At 59.0% G+C, this 12,326-nt stretch overlaps 1 protein-coding gene across 1 annotated transcript in view; it reads left to right on the top strand.

Annotated features, from left to right (window-relative positions):
• Positions 1–12,326, top strand: part of WDR97 (WD repeat domain 97) — a 74,039-nt gene that overhangs the window by 48,102 nt on the left and 13,611 nt on the right. The window contains exons 20-25 of the mRNA XM_078851919.1: positions 1,172–1,327; positions 1,583–1,714; positions 3,199–3,336; positions 5,455–5,589; positions 6,385–6,528; positions 10,498–10,695. Of these exons, the coding sequence (XP_078708045.1) occupies positions 1,172–1,327; positions 1,583–1,714; positions 3,199–3,336; positions 5,455–5,589; positions 6,385–6,528; positions 10,498–10,695 (903 nt within the window). The remainder of the gene's footprint in view (positions 1–1,171; positions 1,328–1,582; positions 1,715–3,198; positions 3,337–5,454; positions 5,590–6,384; positions 6,529–10,497; positions 10,696–12,326) is intronic.

A 12,326-nucleotide genomic window follows, 5' to 3' on the forward strand; every position in this document is an offset into this window, starting at 1 on the left:
AGGGGTGTGGGGGGTAGGGGTGTGTGGGGATGTGTGAGGGGGGTAGGGGTGTGAGGGCTGTGTGTGCGTGAGGGGGTAGGGGTGTGTGGGGGGTAGGGGTGTGAATGTGAGGGGTGTGGGGGGTAGGGGTGTGTGGGGATGTGTGAGGGGGTAGGGGTGTGAGGGCTGTGTGTGCGTGAGGGGGTAGTGGTGTGCGGGGGGTAGGGGTGTGAAGGTGAGGGAGGGGGGGAGGGGTGTAGGGCTGTGTGCGTGAGGGGGTAGGGGTGTGCGGGGGGTAGGGGTGTGAAGGTGAGGGAGGGGGGGAGGGGTGTGAGGGCTGTGTGTGTGAGGGGGTAGGGGTGTGCGGGGGGTAGGGGTGTGAAGGTGAGGGAGGGGGGTAGGGGTGTGAGGGCTGTGTGCGTGAGGGGGTAGGGGTGTGCGGGGGGTAGGGGTGTGAAGGTGAGGGAGGGGGGGAGGGGTGTAGGGCTGTGTGCGTGAGGGGGTAGGGGTGTGCGGGGGGTAGGGGTGTGAAGGTGAGGGAGGGGGGGAGGGGTGTAGGGCTGTGTGCGTGAGGGGGTAGGGGTGTGCGGGGGGTAGGGGTGTGAAGGTGAGGGAGGGGGGAGGGGTGTAGGGCTGTGTGCGTGAGGGGGTAGGGGTGTGCGGGGGGTAGGGGTGTGTGGGGATGTGTGAGGGGGGTAGGGGTGTGTGGGGTGTGTGTGAGGGGGTAGGGGTGTGAGGGCTGTGTGTGCGGGGGGTAGGGGTGTGAAGGTGAGGGGTGTGGGGGGTAGGGGTGTGGGGATGTGTGAGGGGGGTAGGGGTGTGAGGGCTGTGTGCGTGAGGGGGTAGGGGTGTGCGGGGGGGAGGGGTGTGAAGGTGAGGGAGGTGGGGGAGGTCCGGTCCAAGCACCATCCCCGAGCAGGTGTCCCGTGGCTCCCCCGCTCTCTCTGCCCCCGTCTCCCCCTGGCCCCCCCGTGGCTGTGCTGTGGACACACAACCCGTCACGAGCCCCACTGCACAAAGCTGCAGCTGCTCCCCGGAGCGCGGGCGGTGCCGGGCGGTTTGGCCCCGTGGGCTCTGCGTGCCCCGCAGTGGAAGCTCCTGCCGGGTGCCTGGCGGTGGTGCACGAGCCGCACAGGTGCAGCGCGTGGGACCTGGGACATGCACGGTGACAGCGAGCTCCTTCGTCCCCCAGGCTCCCGCGGCAGATGGGGTTTGCCGAGAGGACGCCCTGGAGCCTCCCGCAGGCCGGGGCTCACCTTTAGGGCTTCCGACCCCCAGCACTTCTCGAGGGCTGGAAGACTCCCTGCGCCGCAGCTCGCTGGCAAGGATCCGGAGTCAGATATCCCAGGTAAGGGCTTGGATGAATGCCGAGCAGGCGTCGGGGGTTCAGTGGGCTGGCTGGGGGTCAGGGGCTCTCTAGCCTCGCAGCTGGCAGGCTGGCTGGGGGGAAAGAGAGAGCGGCCAGGCAGCTGTTGAGCTGCAGCCTCCCCTACCGCGGCCGGGGTACAGGTGCATGAGGTGGGCCGGGAACAGGAAGGAATGAGAAAGGGGCAGATGCAGCCAGAGCAGCGGAATAACTCCCTTCTGCGTCCGGGTCCCCCAGGCTCGCCAGGAGGCCGCGGCAGCCAGTGAGAGCCAACGCACCGGCAGCCACAGCCGGTCACCTTCACAGCAGATCACCAAAGTCAACAGCCATGGCCCCTCCGCGTCTCAGGTCAGCAGTCAGACGTCCAAGGTGAGCCCATGTGAGCTGAGCAAAGCCTGCTGGGGATCCCACCGCAAACTCCTGCCCATTTTGCCACCGCAAGCAGTCGCCACCGAATTGCCGCGGCAGCGGGAAGAGTGGCGGGGCTGCCGCCGAATTGCTGCCGCAGGACACGGACTGCCGCCCCAAGCACCTGCTTGGAAAGCTGGTGCCTGCAGCCGGCCCTGCACCTGCCACCATGGTCCTGAAGACCCCCAGGTCCCAGCTCAGTGTTTCTCAACCTCCGGCCCAGTCAGCACACAGCTGCGGCCCATGGGGCATCCTCAGGGCCATACAGGTAGTATTGGATGCAGCCCGCAGTGGTCAATGGTTGAGAACCACTGCCTAGCTCCTCTCTGATCTCGACTGTCGAGGCCTGGGCATGTTTCCTTCCCCTGTCTGTGGCTGTCTAGCTCACTGACCTCTGCGTCCTCCAGCTCTGAGTGCCACGCATGCTGTCCCGGCTCAGGGTAGCCCGTTACCCCAGCCGGGATGCAGCGGGCATCCGAGCACCCAGCCCTCCAGTGAAAGGTGCTGATGTTGTCTCCTGCCAGAACCTTCCTCTCCAAGAGCCCTGCAGAGGCGTGCGGATCGCTCCGGAGCCATCCGCACTGCCCAGGGAGCCATCCACACTGCTCAGGGAGCCATCCGCACTGCCCAGGGAGCCATCCACACTGCTCAGGGAGCCATCCGCACTGCTCAGGGAGCCATCCGCACTGCTCAGGGCCTGCCCTCTCCACCTGATCTCTTCCCTTTCGTGCCTGTCCTGCTCTGGGGAATAGCTCCTCCCTACTTAGCTGTTTCCCATTTACTGCTCTGGGCCTGTCAGCCCCTCCCCTGGGCCGCCCAGGCCTTGGTGCCCCCCCAGTGGGTGAGGGTCTGTCACAACCCCCTGAAGAATTAGGCAGGGGAGGAGGAGCCGCTATGCAGCATTCCCCGGCCCTCCTGGGTGCCCTGCACAGACCATGCAGTGCACGGGGACAGGCCTCCAGCTCAGCTCTGGGAGGCTTATTTTGGAGCTGGCCCAGAAAGCCAGTTCTGCTGGGGACGGACTGGCTCTTTAAGAGAACATGTCTGCATGTTGTGACTGCTGACAAGTAGACTAGAACACGAATGGCATGCAGGCCAGTGTAGTTCCCCAGGGGCGTGGCAGGATCCTCCGTGGGCAGTGATTACACAGCAGCCGCGCTTCCTGGCCCTGTTCACGGGGGGGCAGTGGTTGTGCCTGGCCTGGTTCCCCGTGGGTGGTGGTTGCAGCCTGACTGTGTGGCCTGGCCTGGATCCCCCGTGGATGGTGGTTGCAGCCTGGCCGTGTGGCCTGGCCCGGTTCCTCCAGGGATGGTGGCTGAGGCCCAGCTGCGTGGCCTGGCCCGGAACCCCCGTGGGTGGTGGCTGTGGCCCAGCCGTGTGGCTGTGGTTTGCCGTGCCCCTGGAGCGCGAGCTGCTCTCTGATATGTTTTGTTTCTGTTTCTCAGGAGTTGTCCCATCTGCAGGTACGCAGGCTGTCATCCGGCTTCCTGCCCAATTCGGTGGTGATGCAGCAGTTCCGGAGCCAGGATGACATAGAGTCTTCGAGGGAATCGCTGCAGGCCATGTGGCTGGAAGTGCAACAGGTAGAGGGGTGCGGATGGTCCAAGAGAGAAAGCGCTATCCATAGGCAGAGATCTCCTGACACCTCTCCCCAGCGCTCTGCCGCTCCTCGCTGTTTCTCAGGGGAGCCTCTCCCCTGGGCTCCGGTCTGGAGCCCCCGTTGTGTGTCCTGCTCTCCCTGAATCTCCTGGGGATTCCCTGCGCTGCAGTGCAGTGATCTGCAGGCTCCAGCAGGGAGACTGCTCCCTGCCTCTTGGTCTGCTCCTCCCGCAGGCAGGCCCGCTGGGTGCTGGGGCAGTGGCCTGGGCCCCACTGCAGGCAGGCCAGTGGTGCTGCCCTCTCCCAGCTGCGGGGCAGGCAGATGTTGCAGGCATGGGGGTTGCAGGCTGAGCCAGGAGACCTGCTCAATACACACAGCATAAAACCTACCCCCTTGCCGAGTGAGAGTATCTCCCGGCCTCCCTGTCAGTGGAAGGAGCTGAGCTGCAGCCAGAGGCGTGAGGTGACTGAGGAGGAGCCTGGAGGAGTCTTTGCAAGGACCAGGGCAGAGGAATCAGGCAGGAGCCCAGCCTCGCTCCTGGAGAGTCGCTGTGGTCAGTGCTGGTCTCCACACTCCTGTCCCACTGCTCCGTCATCCCACCCCAGGGCTTGGAATCAGGGCAGCCTCCTTGAGCAGAGCAAGGCCCCAGACTGGCCTGGCCATGGGCTGGGCTTACGGCGGGAGCCCCAGGGCCTCGTTTTTGTCCGAAGGTCGGAGTCACGAGAGCAGAGCAGTGAGTTCCTGCAATGACACCGTTCCCACGGCTCTTAGATTCATAGATTCATAGATACTAAGGTCAGAAGAGACCATTATGATCATCTAGTCTGACCTGCACAACGCAGGCCACAGAATTTCACCCACTCACTCCTGCGAAAAACCTCTCACCTCTTCCCACAAGTCTTGTGTCAGCTCACAGCCAGCTGCCCTCCCTGGGCCAGCATTATACCCTGGGGTAAGCCAGGGAGCACGGGTGTCACCCTACGCCCTACCCCGTGGCACTCACAGCCGGCTGCCCTCCCCGGGCCAGCATTATACCCTGGGGTAAGCCAGGGAGCACGGGTGTCACCCTATGCCCCACCCTGTGGCACTCACAGCCGGTTGCCCTCCCCGGGCCAGCATTATACCCTGGGGTAAGCCAGGGAGCGCGGGTGTCACCCTACGCCCTACCCCGTGGCACTCACAGCCGGCTGCCCTCCCCGGGCCAGCATTATACCCTGGGGTAAGCCAGGGAGCACGGGTGTCACCCTATGCCCCACCCTGTGGCACTCACAGCCGGTTGCCCTCCCCGGGCCAGCATTATACCCTGGGGTAAGCCAGGGAGCGCGGGTGTCAGCCTACGCCCTACCCCGTGGCACTCACAGCCGGCTGCCCTCCCCGGGCCAGCATTATACCCTGGGGTAAGCCAGGGAGCACGGGTGTCACCCTACGTCCTACCCCGTGGCACTCACAGCCGGCTGCCCTCCCCGGGCCAGCATTATACCCTGGGGTAAGCCAGGGAGCACAGGTGTCACCCTACGCCCTACCCCGTGGCACTCACAGCCGGCTGCCCTCCCCGGGCCAGCATTATACCCTGGGGTAAGCCAGGGAGCGCGGGTGTCGCCCTATGCCCCACCCTGTGGCACTCACAGCCGGTTGCCCTCCCCGGGCCAGCATTATACCCTGGGGTAAGCCAGGGAGCATGGGTGTCACCCTATGCCCCACCCTGTGGCACTCACAGCCGGTTGCCCTCCCCGGGCCAGCATTATACCCTGGGGTAAGCCAGGGAGCGCGGGTGTCAGCCTACGCCCTACCCGTGGCACTCACAGCCGGCTGCCCTCCCCGGGCCAGCATTATACCCTGGGGTAAGCCAGGGAGCACGGGTGTCACCCTACACCCTACCCCATGGCACTCACAGCCGGCTGCCCTCCCCGGGCCAGCATTATACCCTGGGGTAAGCCAGGGAGCGCGGGTGTCACCCTACGCCCCACCCCGTGGCACTCGCAGCCGGCTGCCCTCCCCGGCATTCAGACACTGGGAGATCCCACCTCTTGACTCTCAGAGCCCAGGGGGATGTGGGTGCAGCAGCAGGCAGAAAGGGGCAGCTCCTCCTCCTCCTCGCTAGGGTCAGGTGGAGAGGGCAGGCCCTGAGCGCGGCAAGGAGCGGCAGGGCGCCGAGGAGGAAGAGGACGAGGCGGCCAGGACAACGGCGATTCTAGAGAAGATATCCGTTTCCCTGCCCGTCCCCAAGTGGAAGGAGGTAACTTGTCTGGGATCTGCCAGCTGGCCCCTCTGTGCCCAGATTGATCCCAAGCTGGTTTTTACTGAGCTGGGATGTTTCCTCTTGAAAACCAGGTGCCCTGAGCATGCACCCTTTGCCACCCCCGGGATAGCTGGTGAAGGACACGTGTTCAGGGAGAAGAGAGGATGTGTCGCAGGGGGAGGGGGGAGCGTTGACCTGGGAATGTGGCAGGGGAGTTTCAATGGGAGACCTGAGAGCCTGTCACCTGAGCCAGGACGGGGAGGGGAATGTGACCAGAGGCTGCAGGAGGGAGCCTGCTGGGGGGGGGTTAGTTTCAGTTTGGGGCTGGGTGGAGGAACGCAGGGAACCCCAGGGCTGGGGTCTAAGCTCCCTGCTTCCCCAGAAGGACTTGACTGAGGGGTCCTGGTTGTACCCAGAAGCTCTGCTTGAGACTGTGTTCCTATTGTTCAATAAACCTTCCGTTTTACTGGCTGGCTGAGAGTCACAGCGAATCCCAGGAAGAGGGATGCAGGGCCTGGACTCCCCCACACTCCATGACAGAGGCCTGTAAAGGGCCTCTTTATGCTGCCCCAGGCTCTCGTCACCTCTAGCAAGCTGGCCTGCATGGCTCTGGGCAGTCTCTGGGCTGGCCTGCATGGCTCTGGGCAGTCTCTGGCTGGCCTGTGTGGCTCTGGGCTACCTTTGGGCTGGCCTGCATGGCGCCGGGCTGGCCTGCGTGGCTCCGGGCTAGCTCTGGGCTGGCCTGCGTGGTTCTGAGCTGGCTCTCCTGGCTCACCTTTGCTTTTGTTTCAGAGTGTGACGAGTTTTTTCCTGACGCAGCCGGATGAGTTTGAGCAGCCCCAGGCCTCTGCCTCCGGAGGCGAGATACCATCCTTCATCCTCCAGTTCGAGGACACAGAATGGTTCAGGCAGATCTACCCCGTCCTCAGCTCAATGGTGAGACGCTGCCTCGGTCTGTGTCACTGGCCAAACACAGCAGTGTGGCCGAGTGAGCAAAGTACAGGACTGGGAGCTAGGAGCGCCCGAGGGTTAACCCCGTCTGTGGCACAGGCTTGCCGTGTGACTGAGCGCAAGCCAGTGCCCCAACAGAGTGGGTAATAGACGGAGCTATTTCATGGGGCTCTGAGGTTTAGCCAGTTAACAGTGGCCCGGCACTGGGAGGCTACAGAGCTAGCAGAGTGCCAGGTATTGTTATGATGTGTGCTTTAGAAGCTGTCCATCGATGGACTGGCGTTAACCCCGGCGCCAGGAGTTCTGACTCTTCAGCCCTGGCAGCAGGCAAGAAGGGCCCATGCCAGCACAGCATGGGGAGGGCTCTCTGTGCACACACAGCACTGGCTACCGCTTCGCATTCTCCCGCCTCTTGCGAGAGGCTGAAAGGCCATTTTGCTTTTCCCCGGGAGACCGCAGAGGTTAGCTTAGTAAACTTTAATTTCTGTGGCTTGATGAATTTCACTGCCTCGTTTCATAGGATCATAGAATCATAGAATATCAGGGTTGGAAGGGACCTCAGGAGATCATCTAGTCCAACCCTCTGCTCAAAGCAGGACCAATCCCCAATGAAATCATCCCAGCCAGGGCTTTGTCAAGCCTGACCTTAAAAACTTCTAAGGAAGGAGATTCTACCACCTCCCTAGGTAACGCATTCCAGTGTTTCACCACCCTCCTAGTGAAAAAGTTTTTCCTAATATCCAACCTAAACCTCCGCCACTGCAACTTGAGACCATTACTCCTGGTCCTGTCATCTTCTACCACTGAGAATAGTCTAGAACTATCCTCTTCGGAACCACCTCTCAGGTAGTTGAAAGCAGCTATCAAATCCCCCCTCATTCTTCTCTTCCGCAGACTAAACATCCCCAGTTCCCTCAGCCTCTCCTCATAAGTCATCTGTTCCAGTCCCCTAATCATTTTTGTTGCCCTTCGCGGGACTCTCTCCAATTTTTCCACATCCTTCTTGTAGTGTGGGGCCCAAAACTGGACACAGTACTCCAGATGAGGCCTCACCAATGTCGAATAGAGGGGAACGATCATGTCCCTCGATCTGCTGCCTATGCCCCTACTTATACATCCCAAAATGCCATTGGCCTTCTTGGCAACAAGGGCACACTGCTGACTCCTATCCAGCTTCTCGTCCACTGTCACCCCTAGGTCCTTTTCAGCAGAACTGCTGCCGAGCCATTCGGTCCCTAGTCTGTAGCGGTGCATGGGATTCTTCCATCCTAAGTGCAGGACCCTGCACTTATCCTTGTTGAACCTCATCAGATTTCTTTTGGCTCAATCCTCCAATTTGTCTAGGTCCCTCTGTATCCTATCCCTACCTGCCACCGTATCTAACACTCCTCCTAGCTTAGTATCATCCGCAAATTTGCTGAGAGTGCAATCCACACCATCCTCCAGATCATTTATGAAGATATTGAACAAAACCGGCTCCAGGACCAACCCTTGGGGCACTCCACTTGACACCGGCTGCCAACTAGACATGGAGCCATTGATCACTACCCGTTGAGCCCGACAATCTAGCCAACTTTCTACCCACCTTATAGTGCATTCATCCAGCCCATACTTCTTTAACTTGCTGACAAGAATACTGTGGGAGACCGTGTCGAAAGCTTTGCTAAAGTCAAGAAACAATACATCCACTGCTTTCCCTTCATCCACAGAGCCAGTAATCTCATCATAGAAGGCGATTAGATTAGTCAGGCATGACCTTCCCTTGGTGAATCCATGCTGACTGTTCCTGATCACTTTCCTCTCGTGTAAGAGCTTCAGGATTGATTCTTTGAGGACCTGCTCCATGATTTTTCCGGGGACTGAGGTGAGGCTGACTGGCCTGTAGTTCCCAGGATCCTCCTTCTTCCCTTTTTTAAAGATTGGCACTACATTAGCCTTTTTCCAGTCATCCGGGACTTCCCCCGTTCGCCACGAGTTTTCAGAGATAATGGCCAATGGCTCTGCAATCACAGCCGCCAATTCCTTTCGCATTCTTGGATGCAACTCGTCCGGCCCCATGGACTTGTGCACGTCCAGCTTTTCTAAATAGTCCCTAACCACCTCTTTCTCCACAGAGGGCTGGCCACCTACTCCCAATGCTGTGTTGCCCAGGCAGCAGTCCGAGAGCTGACCTTGTTCATGAAGACAGAGGCGAAGAAAGCATTGAGTACATTAGCTTTTTCCACATCCTCTGTCACTAGGTTGCCTCCCTCATTCAGTAAGGGGCCCACACTTTCCTTGGCTTTCTTCTTGTTGCCAACATACCTGAAGAAACCCTTCTTGTTACTCTTAACATCTCTTGCTAGCTGCACCTCCAGGTGTGATTTGGCCCTCCTGATTTCATTCCTACATGCCCGAGCAATATTTTTATACTCTTCCCTGGTCATCTGTCCAATCTTCCACTTCTTGTAAGCTTCTTTTTTTATGTTTAAGATCCACAAGTATTTTACCGTTAAGCCAAGCTGGTCTCCTGCCATATTTACTATTCTTTCGACACATCGGGATGGTTTGTCCCTGTAACCTCAATAGGGATTCCTTGAAATACAGCCAGCTCTCCTGGACTCCTTTCCCCTTCATGTTATCCCCGCAGGGGATCCTACCCATCAGTTCCCTGAGGGAGTCGAAGTCTGCTTTTCTGAAGTCCAGGGTCCGTATTCTGCTGCTTACCTTTCTTCCCTGTGTCAGGATCCTGAACTCGACCAACTCATGGTCACTGCCTCCCAGATTTCCATCCACTTTTGCTTCCCCTACTAATTCTTCCCGGTTTGTGAGCAGCAGGTCAAGAAAAGCTCCCCCCCTAGTTGGCTCCTCCAGCACTTGCACCAGGAAATTGTCCCCTACATTTTCCAAAAACTTCCTGGATTGTCTGTGCACCATTGTATTGCTCTCCCAGCAGATATCAGGATGATTAAAGTCGCCCATGAGAACCAGGGCGTGCAATCTAGTAGCTTCTGCGAGTTGCCGGAAGAAAGCCTCATCCACCTCATCTCCCTGGTCCAGTGGTCTATAGCAGACTCCCACCACTACATCACTCTTGTTGCTCACACTTCTAAACTTAATCCAGAGACACTCAGGTTTTTCTGCAGTTTCATACCGGAGCTCTGAGCAGTCATACTGCTCCCTTACATACAGTGCTACTCCCCCACCTTTTCTGCCCTGCCTGTCCTTCCTGAACAGTTTATACCCATCCATGACAGTACTCCAGTCGTGTGAGTTATCCCACCATGTCTCTGTTATTCCAATCACATCATAATTCCTTGACATTACTAGGACCTCCAGTTCACCCTGCTTGTTTCCCAGACTTTGTGCATTTGTATATAGGCACTTGAGATAACCTGCTGTTCGCCCCTCATTCTCAGTTTGAGGTAGGAGCCCTCCCCTGTCACATGCTCCTGCCTGTGCTTCCTCCCGGTATCCCGCTTTCCCACTTACCTCAGGGCTTTGGTCTCCTTCCCCCAGTGAACCTAGTTTAAAGCCCTCCTCACTAGGTTAGCCAGCCTGCTCACAAAGATGCTCTTCCCTCTCTTCGTTAGGTGGAGCCCGTCTCTGCCTAGCACTCCTTTATATAACACCATCCCATGGTCAAAGAATCCAAAGGCTTCTCTCCGACACCGCCTGCGTAGCCATTCGTTGACTTCCACCATTCGACGGTCCCTGCCCCGGCCTTTTCCTTCCACGGGGAGGATGGGCGAGAACACCACTTGCGCCTCATACTCCTACCGAAACCCTGCAAAGCTGCACCTGCGCGTGCCTTGCCATGGCAGAAAGTCGGGCAGCTGGCGTGGGATTGGGGGTGTGACCCCCCCCCAGAGCCCCAGGGGGAGGCGGCTCTGAGCAGGCTCATTTTCTCCCCACACATAGAAAGGAGGAAAGGGGAAAGGAGTGTCTCAGAGTGTCCCCTTTGCCCCTTGCCAGGATTCCCTGCAGGGACTGAGCATGAGCGGATTTGTGCGCCAGCTCCTGGAGGCGCTGCTCTCCGTGGATTACAGTGCAAAGACTTACATAGTCCAGGCCATCCTAACGCTGCATGAGCAGGTCGGGGTGGAGAACGGCCGTGAGGTCTGCAAGGCCCTGCTGCTCATCCTGAACAAGAGCGACCCACCCAAACTACAGGTAAGGATCCCGGGGTTCAGAAGGGTTAGCATGCCCCAGGGCCGTGCTAACTGCACCCCTGCACACCAGTGCTCTGCAGCACTTGGGTGGGAAAGGGCAGTGGTAATCCTTCCCCACCCGCTCCCCAGGATGGTCTGAAACGGCTCCCTCTGGGTTAGGGTGCCCAGATGTCCCAATTTTATAGGGACAGTCTCGATATTTGGGGCCTTATCTTCTATAGGCACCTATTACCCCCCACCCCCTGTCCTGATTTTTCACACTTGCTGTCTGGTCACCCTACTCTGGGTATAGCTTGGAGCCCTCAGAACTGATGGGGATTGGTTGCTAGCTCTGGAGAACCTGTAGTTTCCTGGCCACCCACAATGATCTCCAGGGAGCTGGAAGCAGAACTAAAAGGAGTGGCTGTGTAACGGGGCTCATCTGGAGCACAGTCAGAGGGGAGGAGAGCATCTCTCCTGCCTCCAGCCCAGCAGTCTGATCACAACCCACGCAGCTGCCAGAGCCACCAGTCATGGAGACAGGCACCCACCTCTGCCACCAACAGAGAAAACCAGACCTGCTACAAAGGGGAGAGGCCAGAGACGGGGCGAGAGGCAGAAAGGCCTGAGACAGCAAGGGGGTAACACACCAGATTGCCTCCAGGAAACCAACCAGGAGACCCAAGGAAGCTGCAAGTCCTAGAATTGAGGAGCTGAGAGTCTCAGTCTGAGGTGGAGCTCAATGAATTGATCAGATTGAGAACAAAGTGGTGAAGGGTCAGTTAGGAGAAGCCGAGACCCGTAGAAAGGCCACAACAAGTGGTGGTGACAGGCTAGTTAGTATTGTTCCCACCCAGCCCTGAGGAAGGAACGAGGCAGGGTGCTGACATCAAACCAGGAACTGTTCCCTTTGCCCATGGGTATGGCTGACCAGAGGCCATGCATGGCAGTGTCTTGTGCCTTTGTGCTGGGCACACGCCCTGGTACGTGTGGTGCAAGGTATGTGCGTGGAGCTCTGCACCAGGTGTTTGTGCTTGGTGCACGCATGGGGATAATATCGCCTGTCTCACCAAAGGATCTCAAAGCACTTCACAAACTTCAGGCACGACCCCCCCACCCCCAGCGTGCAGCCCCCGGACGTAGCAGGCGCCATGGTCAGGATCAGATCCAGCCTTCACTGAAGGCAATGGCAGACTGTGATGGGGTAAGGTCCTCGGTGCACGGCAATGGTGCGCAGTGCGTTAGGAGAGGAAGTGAGGAATGTGTCCCGATGGACCCGCGGGGGAACGTGGACCCCTCCTCATACAAACTGGTATTTGATGTGCTTGTGCGCGTGCACCAAGCGCAAGTGGGATCTTGTATCAGCCTGCTGAGGGGCGGCCTGTGCCGGTTCGGGATGGAGTGTAGCTGTGTGCTCGTTAGCATTTGCAGTGCATGGCTGTGTCTATTTACCTAGTGCCTTCTGTCTGCGCTGGGTCATGGACAGGGCATGACAGTCCAGCCGCCTGCTGCTTCCTGGCTCTCTGCTACAGGCCTCTGAGAGAGGGAGGGTCTCAGCAGCCCTGACTCAAAGGTCTTCAAAGGGAAGAAGGAGAATTCCCCCCACATGCCCCTGCCCTAGGGGCCTCCTGAACTCCTGTGCTCCGTACCATA

This window comes from Lepidochelys kempii, chromosome 2 (assembly GCF_965140285.1).
Source record: "Lepidochelys kempii isolate rLepKem1 chromosome 2, rLepKem1.hap1, whole genome shotgun sequence".
NCBI classification, from domain to species: domain Eukaryota; kingdom Metazoa; phylum Chordata; order Testudines; family Cheloniidae; genus Lepidochelys; species Lepidochelys kempii.